General features: G+C 45.0%; 1 protein-coding gene across 1 annotated transcript in view; it reads left to right on the top strand.

Moving 5' to 3' along the window:
* lgr6 (leucine-rich repeat containing G protein-coupled receptor 6) overlaps positions 1–15,523 on the top strand; it is a 57,245-nt gene extending 41,722 nt beyond the window's left edge. Inside the window, exons 13-15 of the mRNA XM_082961517.1 lie at positions 5,911–6,065; positions 6,992–7,072; positions 14,298–15,523. Of these exons, the coding sequence (XP_082817643.1) occupies positions 5,911–6,065; positions 6,992–7,072; positions 14,298–15,523 (1,462 nt within the window). The remainder of the gene's footprint in view (positions 1–5,910; positions 6,066–6,991; positions 7,073–14,297) is intronic.
* The last annotated feature ends 318 nt before the right edge of the window (positions 15,524–15,841 follow it).

The following is a 15,841-nucleotide window of genomic DNA, read 5'->3' as shown; positions in this document are numbered from 1 at the left end:
CTACTGTAGACCTGAACACCTCATATAGACTACTGTAGACCTGAACACCTCATATAGACTACTGTAGACCTGAACACCTCATATAGACAGACTACTGTAGACTTGAACACCTCATATAGACTACTGTAGGCCTGAACACCTCATATAGACTACTGTAGGCCTGAACACCTCATATAGACTACTATAGAACTGAACACCTCATATAGACTACTGTAGGCCTGAACACCTCATATAGACTACTGTATGCCTGAACACCTCATATAGACAGACTACTGTAAGCCTGAACACCTGAACACCTCATATAGACTACTGTAGACCTGGACACCTCATATAGACAGACTACTGTAGACCTGAACACCTCATATAGACTACTGTAGGCCTGAACACCTCATATAGACTACTGTAGGCCTGAACACCTCATATAGACTACTATAGAACTGAACACCTCATATAGACTACTGTAGGCCTGAACACCTCATATAGACTACTGTATGCCTGAACACCTCATATAGACAGACTACTGTAGGCCTGAACACCTCATATAGACTACTGTAGACCTGAACACCTGAACACCTCATATAGACTACTGTAGACCTGAACACCTCATATAGACTACTGTAGGCCTGAACACCTGAACACCTCATATAGACTACTGTAGACCTGAACACCTCATATAGACTACTGTAGGCCTGAACACCTCATATAGACAGACTACTGTAGGCCTGAACACCTCATATAGACGACTGTAGACCTGAACACCTCATATAGACTACTGTAGACCTGAACACCTCATATAGACTACTGTACGTCTGAACAACTCATATAGACTACTGTAGACCTGAACACCTCATATAGACTACTATAGGCCTGAACAACTCATAAAGACTACTGTAGACCTGAACACCTCATATAGACTACTGTAGACCTGAACACCTCATATAGAATACTGTAGACCTGCATTGAACACCTCATATAGACTACTGTAGGACTGAACACCTCATATAGACTACTGTAGACCTGAATACCTCATATAGACTACTGTAGGCCTGAACACCTCATATAGACTACTGTAGGACTGAACACCTCATATAGACTACTGTAGGCCTGAACACCACATATAGACTACTGTAGGCCTGAACACCTCATATAGACTACTGTAGACCTGAACACCTCATATAGACTACTGTAGGCCTGAACACCTCATATAGACTACTGTAGGCCTGAACACCTCATATAGACTACTATAGAACTGAACACCTCATATAGACTACTGTAGGCCTGAACACCTCATATAGACTACTGTATGCCTGAACACCTCATATAGACAGACTACTGTAGGCCTGAACACCTCATATAGACTACTATAGACCTGAACACCTGAACACCTCATATAGACTACTGTAGACCTGAACACCTCATATAGACTACTGTAGGCCTGAACACCTGAACACCTCATATAGACTACTGTAGACCTGAACCCCTCATATAGACTACTGTAGGCCTGAACACCTGAACACCTCATATAGACTACTGTAGCCTGAACACCTCATATAGACTACTGTAGACCTGAACACCTCATATAGACTACTGTAGACCTGAACACCTCATATAGACTACTGTAGACCTGAACACCTCATATAGACTACTGTAGGCCTGAACACCTCATATAGACTACTGTAGACCTGAACGCCTCATATAGACTACTGTAGACCTGAACACCTCATATAGACTACTGTAGACCTGAACACCTCATATAGACAGACTAATGTAGGCCTGAACACCACTTATAGACTACTGTAGACCTGAACACCTGAACACCTCATATAGACAGACTACTGTAGACCTGAAAACCTCATATAGACTACTGTAGGCCTGAAGACCTCATATAGACAGACTACTGTAGGCCTGAACACCTCATATAGACTACTGTAGACCTGAACACCTCATATAGACTACTGTAGACCTGAACACCTCATATAGACTACTGTAGACCTGAACACCTCATATAGACAGACTACTGTAGACTTGAACACCTCATATAGACTACTGTAGGCCTGAACACCTCATATAGACTACTGTAGGCCTGAACACCTCATATAGACTACTATAGAACTGGACACCTCATATAGACTACTGTAGGCCTGAACACCTCATATAGACTACTGTATGCCTGAACACCTCATATAGACAGACTACTGTAAGCCTGAACACCTGAACACCTCATATAGACTACTGTAGACCTGGACACCTCATATAGACAGACTACTGTAGACCTGAACACCTCATATAGACTACTGTAGGCCTGAACACCTCATATAGACTACTGTAGGCCTGAACACCTCATATAGACTACTATAGAACTGAACACCTCATATAGACTACTGTAGGCCTGAACACCTCATATAGACTACTGTATGCCTGAACACCTCATATAGACAGACTACTGTAGGCCTGAACACCTCATATAGACTACTGTAGACCTGAACACCTGAACACCTCATATAGACTACTGTAGACCTGAACACCTCATATAGACTACTGTAGGCCTGAACACCTGAACACCTCATATAGACTACTGTAGACCTGAACACCTCATATAGACTACTGTAGGCCTGAACACCTGAACACCTCATATAGACTACTGTAGCCTGAACACCTCATATAGACTACTGTAGGCCTGAACACCTCATATAGACTACTGTAGACCTGACACCTCATAAAGACTAATGTAGACCTGAACACCTCATATAGACTACTGTAGGCCTGAGCACCTCATATAGACTACTGTAGACCTGAACACCTCATATAGACTACTGTTGACCTGAACACCTCATATAGACTACTGTAGGCCTGAACACCTGAACACCTCATATAGACTACTGTAGACCTGAACACCTCATATAGACTACTGTAGGCCTGAACACCTGAACACCTCATATAGACTACTGTAGCCTGAACACCTCATATAGACTACTCGTAGGCCTGAACACCTCATATAGACTACTGTAGACCTGAACACCTCATATAGACAGACTACTGTAGGCCTGAACACCTCATATAGACTACTGTAGACCTGAACACCTCATATAGACTACTGTAGGCCTGAACACCTCATATAGACTACTGTAGACCTGAACACCTCATATAGACTACTGTAGACCTGAACACCTCATATAGACTACTATAGGCCTGAACACCTCATATAGACTACTGTAGGCCTGAACACCTGAACACCTCATATAGAGAGACTACTGTAGACCTGAACACCTCATATAGACTACTGTAGACCTGAACACCTCATATAGACTACTGTAGGTCTGTATTTAACACCTCATATAGACTACTGTAGACCTGAACACCTGAACACCTCATATAGACAGACTACTGTAGACCTGAACACCTCATATAGACTACTGTAGGCCTGAACACCTCATATAGACTACTGTAGCCTGAACACCTCATATAGACTACTGTAGACCTGAACACCTCATATAGACTACTGTAGACCTGAACACCTCATATAGACTACTGTAGACCTGAACACCTCATATAGACTACTGTAGGCCTGAACACCTCATATAGACTACTGTAGACCTGAACGCCTCATATAGACTACTGTAGACCTGAACACCTCATATAGACTACTGTAGACCTGAACACCTCATATAGACAGACTAATGTAGGCCTGAACACCACTTATAGACTACTGTAGACCTGAACACCTGAACACCTCATATAGACAGACTACTGTAGACCTGAAAACCTCATATAGACTACTGTAGGCCTGAAGACCTCATATAGACAGACTACTGTAGGCCTGAACACCTCATATAGACTACTGTAGACCTGAACACCTCATATAGACTACTGTAGACCTGAACACCTCATATAGACTACTGTAGACCTGAACACCTCATATAGACAGACTACTGTAGACTTGAACACCTCATATAGACTACTGTAGGCCTGAACACCTCATATAGACTACTGTAGGCCTGAACACCTCATATAGACTACTATAGAACTGGACACCTCATATAGACTACTGTAGGCCTGAACACCTCATATAGACTACTGTATGCCTGAACACCTCATATAGACAGACTACTGTAAGCCTGAACACCTGAACACCTCATATAGACTACTGTAGACCTGGACACCTCATATAGACAGACTACTGTAGACCTGAACACCTCATATAGACTACTGTAGGCCTGAACACCTCATATAGACTACTGTAGGCCTGAACACCTCATATAGACTACTATAGAACTGAACACCTCATATAGACTACTGTAGGCCTGAACACCTCATATAGACTACTGTATGCCTGAACACCTCATATAGACAGACTACTGTAGGCCTGAACACCTCATATAGACTACTGTAGACCTGAACACCTGAACACCTCATATAGACTACTGTAGACCTGAACACCTCATATAGACTACTGTAGGCCTGAACACCTGAACACCTCATATAGACTACTGTAGACCTGAACACCTCATATAGACTACTGTAGGCCTGAACACCTGAACACCTCATATAGACTACTGTAGCCTGAACACCTCATATAGACTACTGTAGGCCTGAACACCTCATATAGACTACTGTAGACCTGACACCTCATAAAGACTAATGTAGACCTGAACACCTCATATAGACTACTGTAGGCCTGAGCACCTCATATAGACTACTGTAGACCTGAACACCTCATATAGACTACTGTTGACCTGAACACCTCATATAGACTACTGTAGGCCTGAACACCTGAACACCTCATATAGACTACTGTAGACCTGAACACCTCATATAGACTACTGTAGGCCTGAACACCTGAACACCTCATATAGACTACTGTAGCCTGAACACCTCATATAGACTACTCGTAGGCCTGAACACCTCATATAGACTACTGTAGACCTGAACACCTCATATAGACAGACTACTGTAGGCCTGAACACCTCATATAGACTACTGTAGACCTGAACACCTCATATAGACTACTGTAGGCCTGAACACCTCATATAGACTACTGTAGACCTGAACACCTCATATAGACTACTGTAGACCTGAACACCTCATATAGACTACTATAGGCCTGAACACCTCATATAGACTACTGTAGGCCTGAACACCTGAACACCTCATATAGAGAGACTACTGTAGACCTGAACACCTCATATAGACTACTGTAGACCTGAACACCTCATATAGACTACTGTAGGTCTGTATTTAACACCTCATATAGACTACTGTAGACCTGAACACCTGAACACCTCATATAGACAGACTACTGTAGACCTGAACACCTCATATAGACTACTGTAGGCCTGAACACCTCATATAGACAGACTACTGTAGGCCTGAAAACCTCATATAGACTACTGTAGACCTGAACACCTCATATAAACTACTGTAGACCTGAACACTTCATATAGACAGACTACTGTAAGCCTGAACACCTGAACACCTCATATAGACTACTGTAGACCTGAACACCTCATATAGACAGACTACTGTAGACCTGAACACCTCATATAGACTACTGTAGGCCTGAACACCTCATATAGTCTACTGTAGGCCTGAACACCTCATATAGACTACTATAGGCCTGAACAACTCATAAAGACTACGTTAGACCTGAACACCTCATATAGACAGACTACTGTAGGCCTGAACACCACATATAGACTACTGTAGACCTGAACACCTCATATAGACTACTGTAGACCTGAACACCTCATATAGACTACTGTAGGCCTGAACACCTCTCTCTCTCTTCCCATCTCTCTCTTCTCATCTCTCTCTTCCCATCTCTCTCTCTCTCTCTCTCTCTCTCTCTCTCTCTCTCTCTCTCTCTCTCTCTCTCTCTCTCTCTCTCTCTCTCTCTCTCTCTCTCTCTCTCAGGGTGGTAGAGATGCCGTATGCATACCAGTGCTGTGTCTACGGGTCATGTGACACCTATAAGTCCATCAGCCAACTGGAGACTGAGCAGAGCAGTGAGGAGGAGGAGCTAGACCAGAGGACCGTCGCCCTATACCCCATCCACACAGACACACTCTGTAAGAACCCGTCGCCCTATACCCCATCCACACAGACACACTCTGTAAGAACCCGTCGCCCTATACCCCATCCACACAGACACACTCTGTAAGAACCCCGTCGCCCTATACCCCATCCACACAGACACACTCTGTAAGAACCCGTCGCCCTATACCCCATCCACACAGACACTCTCTGTAAGAACCCGTCGCCCTATACCCCATCCACACAGACACACTAGGTTTCGGGGTCAGGGCAGGGTAACAGGCTAATGCTCTGTCTGTGAGTCTGGAACAGATGCTGTTTCTAACATGTCAGAGCCCTACTTAGATACCTGGCACAGCAACACACTCTCTATAGACTCCATTACCTTATCTATAGACCATTACATTATCTATAGACTCCATTACATTATCTATAGACCATTACATTATCTATAGACCATTACATTATCTATAGACTCCATTACCTTATCTATAGACTCCATTACCTTATCTATAGACCATTACCATATCTATAGACTCAAATCTCGTATCTATAGACTACATTACCTTATCTATAGACTTCCTTATCTTGCATATAGACTCCCTTATGTCATCTATAGACTACATTATCTTATTTATTGATTTCATTATCTTATCTATAAACTCCATTATCATAGCTATAGACTTCATTACATTTTCGATAGATTTCATTATCTTATCTAAGGACCCCAATTATCTTATATATACACTCCATTATCATATATATACTCCATGATCTTATCGATAGACTCCATTATCTTATCTAAAGACCATTATCGTATCTATAGACTTCATTATCGTATCTATAGACTTCATTATCGTATCTATCGACTTCATTACCTTATCTATAGACTCCATTATCGTATATATAGACTTCATTATCTTATCCATTATCTGACTTGTCTGTTCTGTTGTTTATTCAGATGACCCGGACCTGGAGGACCTCCAGATGGAATTACAGGAATCTAAACTACAGACTAACATCCAGTGCTCTCCTGTACCAGGTACACACACCACTGTTTAATACACCTGTACCAGGTACACACACCACTGTTTAATACACCTGTACCAGGTACCCACACCACTGTTTAATACACCTGTACCAGGTACACACACCACTGTTTAATACACCTGTACCAGGTACACACATCACTGTTTAATACACCTGTACCAGGTACACACACCACTGTTTAATACACCTGTACCAGGTACACACACCACTGTTTAATACACCTGTACCAGGTACACACACCACTGTTTAATACACCTGTACCAGGTACACACACCACTGTTTAATACACCTGTACCAGGTACACACACCACTGTTTAATACACCTGTAACAGGTACACACACCACTGTTTAATACACCTGTACCAGGTACACACACCACTGTTTAATACACCTGTACCAGGTACACACACCACTGTTTAATACACCTGTACCAGGTACACACACCACTGTTTAATACACCTGTACCAGGTACACACACCACTGTTTAATACACCTGTACCAGGTACACACACCACTGTTTAATACACCTGTAACAGGTACCCACACCACTGTTTAATACACCTGTACCAGGTACACACACCACTGTTTAATACACTTGTACCAGGTACACACACCACTGTTTAATACACCTGTACCAGGTACACACACCACTGTTTAATACACCTGTACCAGGTACACACACCACTGTTTAATACACCTGTACCAGGTACACACCACTGTTTAATACACCTGTACCAGGTACACACCACTGTTTAATACACCTGTACCAGGTACACACACCACTGTTTAATACACCTGTACCAGGTACACACACCACTGTTTAATACACCTGTACCAGGTACACACACCACTGTTTAATACACCTGTACCAGGTACACACACCACTGTTTAATACACCTGTACCAGGTACACACACCACTGTTTAATACACCTGTACCAGGTACACACACCACTGTTTAATACACCTGTACCAGGTACACACACCACTGTTTAATACAGCTGTACCAGGTACACACACCACTGTTTAATACACCTGTACCAGATACACACACCACTGTTTAATACACCTGTACCAGGTACACACACCACTGTTTAATACACCTGTACCAGGTACACACCACTGTTTAATACACCTGTACCAGGTACACACACCACTGTTTAATACACCTGTACCAGGTACACACACCACTGTTTAATACACCTGTACCAGGTACACACACCACTGTTTAATACACCTGTACCAGGTACACACACCACTGTTTAATACACCTGTACCAGGTACACACCACTGTTTAATACACCTGTACCAGGTACACACACCACTGTTTAATACACCTGTACCAGGTACACACACCACTGTTTAATACACCTGTACCAGGTACCCACACCACTGTTTAATACACCTGTACCAGGTACACACACCACTGTTTAATACACCTGTACCAGGTACCCACACCACTGTTTAATACACCTGTACCAGGTACACACACCACTGTTTAATACACCTGTACCAGGTACACACACCACTGTTTAATACACCTGTACCAGGTACACACACCACTGTTTAATACACCTGTACCAGGTACCCACACCACTGTTTAATACACCTGTACCAGGTACACACACCACTGTTTAATACACCTGTACCAGGTACACACACCACTGTTTAATACACCTGTACCAGGTACACACACCACTGTTTAATACACCTGTACCAGGTACACACACCACTGTTTAATACACCTGTACCAGGTACACACACCACTGTTTAATACACCTGTACCAGGTACACACACCACTGTTTAATACACCTGTACCAGGTACACACACCACTGTTTAATACACCTGTACCAGGTACACACACCACTGTTTAATACACCTGTACCAGGTACACACCACTGTTTAATACACCTGTACCAGGTACACACACCACTGTTTAATACACCTGTACCAGGTACACACACCACTGTTTAATACACCTGTACCAGGTACACACACCACTGTTTAATACACCTGTACCAGGTACACACACCACTGTTTAATACACCTGTACCAGGTACACACACCACTGTTTAATACACCTGTACCAGGTACACACACCACTGTTTAATACACCTGTACCAGGTACACACCACTGTTTAATACACCTGTACCAGGTACACACACCACTGTTTAATACACCTGTACCAGGTACACACACCACTGTTTAATACACCTGTACCAGGTACACACACCACTGTTTAATACACCTGTACCAGGTACACACACCACTGTTTAATACACCTGTACCAGGTACACACACCACTGTTTAATACACCTGTACCAGGTACACACCACTGTTTAATACACCTGTACCAGGTACACACACCACTGTTTAATACACCTGTACCAGGTACACACACCACTGTTTAATACACCTGTACCAGGTACACACACCACTGTTTAATACACCTGTACCAGGTACACACACCACTGTTTAATACACCTGTACCAGGTACACACACCACTGACATTTTGTTATGTTACAGCCTTATTCTAAAATGGATTCAATAAAACGTTCCCCTCATCAATCTACACACAATACCCCATATTGACATCACAATACACCATAATGACATCACAATACACCATAATGACATCACAATACCCCATAATGACATCACAATACCCCATAATGACATCACAATACCCTATAATGACAAAGGGAAAACAGGTTTTTAGAAATGTTTGCAAATGTATTAAAATTCAAAAACTGAAATACCTTATTTACATAAGTATTCAGACCCTTTACTATGAGACTCAAAATTGAGCTCAGGTTCATCCTGTTTCCATTGATCATCCTTGAGATGTTTCTACAACTTGATGGGAGTCCACCTGTGGTAAATTAAATTGATTGGACATGATTTGGAAAGGCACACACCTGTCTATATAAAGGTCCCACAGTTGACAGCGCATGTCAGTCCAAAAATGAAGCCATGCGGTCGAGACAGGATTGTGTCGAGGCACAAACCGTTCTGCAGCATTGAAGGTCCCCAAGAACACAGTGGCCTCCATCATTCTTAAATTGAAGAAGTTTGGAACCAGCAAGACTTTTCTTAGAGCTGGCCGCCCGGCCAAACTGAGAAATTTGGGAGAAGGGCCTTGGTCAGGGAGGTGACCAAGATCCTGATGGTCACTCTTATAGAGCTCCAGAGTTCCTCTGTGGAGATGGGAGAACCTTCCAGATGTCAACCATCTCTGCAGCACTCCACCAATCAGGCCTTTATGGTAGAGTGGCCAAACGGAAGCCACTCCTCAGTAAAAGGCACATGACAGCCCACTTGGAGTTTGCCAAAAAGCACCTAAAGACTCTCAGACCATGAGAAACAAGATTCTCTGGTCTGATGAAACCAAGATTGAACGCTTTGGCCTGAATACCAAGCGTCACGTCTGGAGGAAACCTGGCACCATCCTTACGGTGAAGCATGGTGGAGGCAGCATCATGCTGTGGGGATGTTTTTCAGCGGCAGGGACTCGGAGACTAGTGAGGATCAAGGGAAAGATGAATGTAGCAAAGCACAGAGAAATCTTCGATGAAAACCTGCCCCAGAGTTCTCAGGAATTCAGACTGGGGCGAAGGTTCGCATTCCAACAGCACAATGACCCTAAGCACACAGCCAAGACAACGCAGGACTTCAGGACAAGTTTCTGAATGTCCTTGAGTACAGCAACGCTCCCCATCCAACCTGACAGAGCTTGAGAGGATCTGTAGAGAAGAATGGGAGAAACTCCCCAAGTACAGGTGTGCCAAGCTTGTAGCGTCATACCTGTTAGCAGTTGATGCTATTCTTGAATAACACAGACCCCAAAGCAAATCATGGGAGAGGAAAATAGTTTTATTTGAAGAGGACAAATCATACAGGGAGGTAGATGGTCATTCTTCCCTGTCCTCAGTGATTCGCTCTCCAGTGATTCTCTCCAGTGATTCTCTCCTGTGATTCTCTCTCCAGTGATTCGCTCTCCAGTGATTCTCTCTCCAGTGATTCTCTCTCCAGTGATTCTCTCTCCTCAGTGATTCTCTCCAGTGATTCTCTCCTGTGATTCTCTCTCCAGTGATTCTCTCTCCAGTGATACTCTCTCTCCTGTGATTCTCTCCAGTGATTCTCTCCAGTGATTCTCTCTCCAGTGATTCTCTCCTGTGATTCTCTCTCCAGTGATTCTCTCTCCAGTGATTCTCTCTCCAGTGATTCTCTCCAGTGATTCTCTCTCCTGTGATTCTCTCCAGTGATTCTCTCCTGTGATTCTCTCCAGTAATTCGCTCCTGTGATTCTCTCTCCAGTGATATTCTCTCTCCAGTGATTCTCTCTCCTGTGATTCTCTCCAGTGATTCTCTCTCCTGTGACTCTCTCCAGTGATTCTCTCTCCTGTGATTCTCTCTCCAGTGATATTCTCTCTCCAGTGATTCTCTCTCCTGTGATTCTCTCTCCAGTGATTCTCTCTCCAGTGATTCTCTCCAGTGATTCTCTCTCCAGTCATTCTCTCTCCTGTGATTCTCTCTCCAGTGATTCTCTCTCCTGTGATTCTCTCTCCTGTGATTCTCTCTCCAGTGATTCTCTCTCCAGTGATTCTCTCCTGTGATTCTCTCCTGTGACTCTCTCTCCTGTGACTCTCTCTCCAGTGACTCTCTCCAGTGATTCTCTCTCCAGTGATTCTCTCCAGTGATTCTCTCTCCTGTGATTCTCTCCAGTGACTCTCTCCAGTGATTCTCTCTCCAGTGATTCTCTCTCCAGTGATTCTCTCCAGTGATTCTCTCTCCAGTGATTCTCTCTCCAGTGATTCTCTCCAGTAATTCGCTCCTGTGATTCTCTCTCCTGTGACTCTCTCCTGTGACTCTCTCCAGTGATTCTCTCTCCAGTGATTCTCTCCAGTGATTCTCTCTCCAGTGATTCTCTCTCCAGTGACTCTCTCCAGTGATTCTCTCTCCAGTGATTCTCTCTCCAGTGATTCTCTCTCCAGTGATTCTCTCTCCTGTGATTCTCTCCAGTGATTCTCTCTCCAGTGATTCTCTCCTGTGACTCTCTCTCCTGTGATTCTCTCTCCAGTGATTCTCTCTCCAGTGATATTCTCTCTCCAGTGATATTCTCTCTCCAGTGATATTCTCTCTCCAGTGATATTCTCTCTCCAGTGATATTCTCTCTCCAGTGATTCTCTCTCCAGTGATTCTCTCTCCAGTGATTCTCTCCAGTGATTCTCTCTCCTGTGATTCTCTCCAGTAATTCGCTCCTGTGATTCTCTCTCCAGTGATATTCTCTCTCCAGTGATTCTCTCTCCTGTGATTCTCTCCAGTGATTCTCTCTCCTGTGACTCTCTCCTGTGATTCTCTCCTGTGATTCTCTCCAGTGATTCTCTCCTCAGTGATTCTCTCCTGTGATTCTCTCTCCAGTGACTCTCTCTCCAGTGATTCTCTCCAGTGATTCTCTCCAGTGATTCTCTCTCCTGTGACTCTCTCCAGTGATTCTCTCTCCTGTGATTCTCTCTCCAGTGATATTCTCTCTCCAGTGATTCTCTCTCCTGTGATTCTCTCTCCTGTGATTCTCTCTCCAGTGATTCTCTCTCCAGTGATTCTCTCTCCAGTCATTCTCTCTCCTGTGATTCTCTCTCCTGTGATTCTCTCTCCTGTGATTCTCTCTCCTGTGATTCTCTCTCCTGTGATTCTCTCTCCAGTGATTCTCTCTCCAGTGATTCTCTCCTGTGATTCTCTCCTGTGACTCTCTCTCCTGTGACTCTCTCTCCAGTGACTCTCTCCAGTGATTCTCTCTCCAGTGATTCTCTCCAGTGATTCTCTCTCCTGTGATTCTCTCCAGTGATTCTCTCCTGTGATTCTCTCCTGTGATTCTCTCCTGTGACTCTCTCTCCTGTGACTCTCTCTCCAGTGACTCTCTCCAGTGATTCTCTCTCCAGTGATTCTCTCTCCAGTGATTCTCTCCAGTGATTCTCTCTCCAGTGATTCTCTCTCCAGTGATTCTCTCCAGTAATTCGCTCCTGTGATTCTCTCTCCTGTGACTCTCTCCAGTGATTCTCTCTCCAGTGATTCTCTCCAGTGATTCTCTCTCCAGTGATTCTCTCTCCAGTGACTCTCTCCAGTGATTCTCTCTCCAGTGATTCTCTCTCCAGTGATTCTCTCCAGTGATTCTCTCTCCAGTGATTCTCTCTCCTGTGATTCTCTCCAGTGATTCTCTCTCCAGTGATTCTCTCCTGTGACTCTCTCTCCTGTGATTCTCTCTCCAGTGATTCTCTCTCCAGTGATATTCTCTCTCCAGTGATATTCTCTCTCCAGTGATATTCTCTCACCAGTGATATTCTCTCTCCTGTGATTCTCTCTCCAGTGATTCTCTCTCCTGTGATTTTCTCCACAGAACAAAGGGACAGGATGTAGTTTTATAACCCAGCCCTAGCCTGTGGTTGACCAATTAGAATTCCTTGCAATTAAACTGAGCCAATGGCCAAATAACAAGTAACCTATTTCAGGCCCACTGTATAGACAAATTCCTCCCATGTCTCTGACCCATTGCTCATTAATTCCCTATTCCAGGAAGAAAAAAAAACACTATTTCCATTGATCGTTGGTACTCTATTGACTTTTAGTCCTCTGCGTTGTGTATTTATCTTGGAAATATTCTAACATACCCAAGAAGACTCAAGGCTGTAATCACTGCTAAAGGTGCTTTAACAAAGTACTGAGTAAAGAGTCGGAATACTTATGTAAATGTGATATTTTAGTTCTTTATTTGAAAAACATTTGCAAACATTTCTAAAAACCTGTTTTGGTTTTGTCATCATGGGGTATTGTGATGTCATTATGGGGTATTGTGATGTCATTATGGGGTATTGTGATGTCAGTACAAAAAAAAAATGCATGAAATGAAAATGAAATGTATGTATTCACTACTGTAAGTTGCTCTGGATAAGAGCGTCTGCTAAATGACTAAAATGTTAAATGTAATGTCATTGTGGGGTATTGTGATGTCATTGTGGGGTATTGTGATGTCATTGTGGGGTATTGTGATGTCATTGTGGTGTATTGTGTGTAGATTGATGAGGGGAAAAAAACAATTGAATCCATTTTAGAATAATGCTGTAACCTAACAAAATGTGGAAAAAGTCAAGAGGTCTGAATACTTTCCTAATGCGCCTATTGTTAAAAGTACGGTCTCTCTCACCTTTTCTCGCCCGCCTAGGTCCGTTCCGGCCATGTGACTCCCTGCTAGGCAGCTGGTTGGTCCGTGTGGCCCTGTGGTGCATCTCCATCGTGTCTCTACTTGGGAACTCTCTCTTGCTGCTGTCGCTCTTCGGTTCGGCGGGCTATCTCTCCCCGCTGCGGTTCACCACCGCCTGCATGGCCGCTGCCAACCTCCTAACCGGCGTATGCACATGCACGCTGGCCCTCGTGGACGCCGTCACGCTGGGAGAATTCGGTCGCCACGGCGCCCGCTGGGAGTCGGGTCCCGGTTGCCAGGTGACTGGGTGGGTGTGGGTGTTTGCGTCCGAGGCGAGCGTGCTGCTGTTGACTCTGGCGGCCGTGCAGTGTGGCGTGAGCGTGACGTGCGCACGGGCCTACGGGAAGGCGCCGTCACACGGGAGCGTCCGTACGTGCGCATTCTTCTGCCTCACCCTCTCTCTCACCCTGGCGTCCCTCCCTCTGGTCAATGTGGGGGAGTACGGTTCCTCCCCTCTCTGCCTGCCCTCCCCACTGCATCCCCCTTCCTCCTCCCATCTCCCCTCCTCTCTAGGCTTCCCTCTCTCTCTGATCATGATGAATACTCTGTGTCTGCTGATAGTGACAGTCTCCTACATCCGTCTGTACTGGGAGCTGCTGAGAGGAGAGTGTGAGGGGCTGTGGGATTGTAGCATGATTAAACACATCACCTGGCTGATCTTCATTAACGGTCTCCTCTATATCCCAGTAGCCTTCCTGTCTCTCTGCTCCCTGCTGGGGTTGCTTTCTCTGGGAGAGGAGGTGCTGAAGGCTGTCTTACTCCTTCTCCAACCCCTCCCCTCCTGCCTCAACCCACTCCTCTTCCTCTTATTCACACGAGACCACACCCACTTCTTGTTCTGGCCGCATCCCAAGACACGCCCCGAGTTACACCGGGACCGCCGTACACTTGAAGATTCGCTGGTCTCTGTGGACACAGAGAAGAGCTTGTGTTCTGATTTGCCGACGCAGGTGTCACTCGCCGAGGCTGACGCCCTCTACGGTGGAAGCCCAGCCCTCCAACCTCGGATGGATCCAATCAGATTCTCCCACTGCTCTTCTTCCTCCTCCTCCTCCTCCTCCTCCTCGGTTCCTCTGATCCCCTGTCAGACACCTTCCCCCAGCCTGAGAGAAAGAGAGATGGAGAGTGAAAGAGAGAGGGAAAGAGATATGGAGAGAGAGAGAGGGAGGCAGAGTGGTAAGGTATGAATCACTAAACTACAACGGGACACAAATCTCAGTTGTAAAGCACCGCTGGCTGGGACCCTACGAGACTTTATAAACCAACACATTCCCTACTGCCTCCTTCTTTCTCCTCCCTCCTCTCTTCTCCCCTCCCTCCTCTCTCCTTCCCTCCCTCCTCTCTTTTCCCCTCCCTCCCTCCTCTCTCCTTCCTTCCCTCCTCTCTCCTTCCCTCCCTCCTCTCTTCTCCCCTCCCTCCTCTCTCCTTCCCTCCCTCCTCTCTTCTCCCCTCCCTCCCTCCTCTCTCCTTCCTTCCCTCCTCTCTCCTTCCCTCCCTCCTCTCTC

The sequence above is a fragment of the Salmo salar genome, chromosome 15 (assembly GCF_965601325.2).
Source record: "Salmo salar chromosome 15, fSalSal1, whole genome shotgun sequence".
Classification (NCBI taxonomy): Eukaryota; Metazoa; Chordata; class Actinopteri; order Salmoniformes; family Salmonidae; genus Salmo; species Salmo salar.
This window is presented reverse-complemented; position numbering and strand designations above follow the sequence as displayed.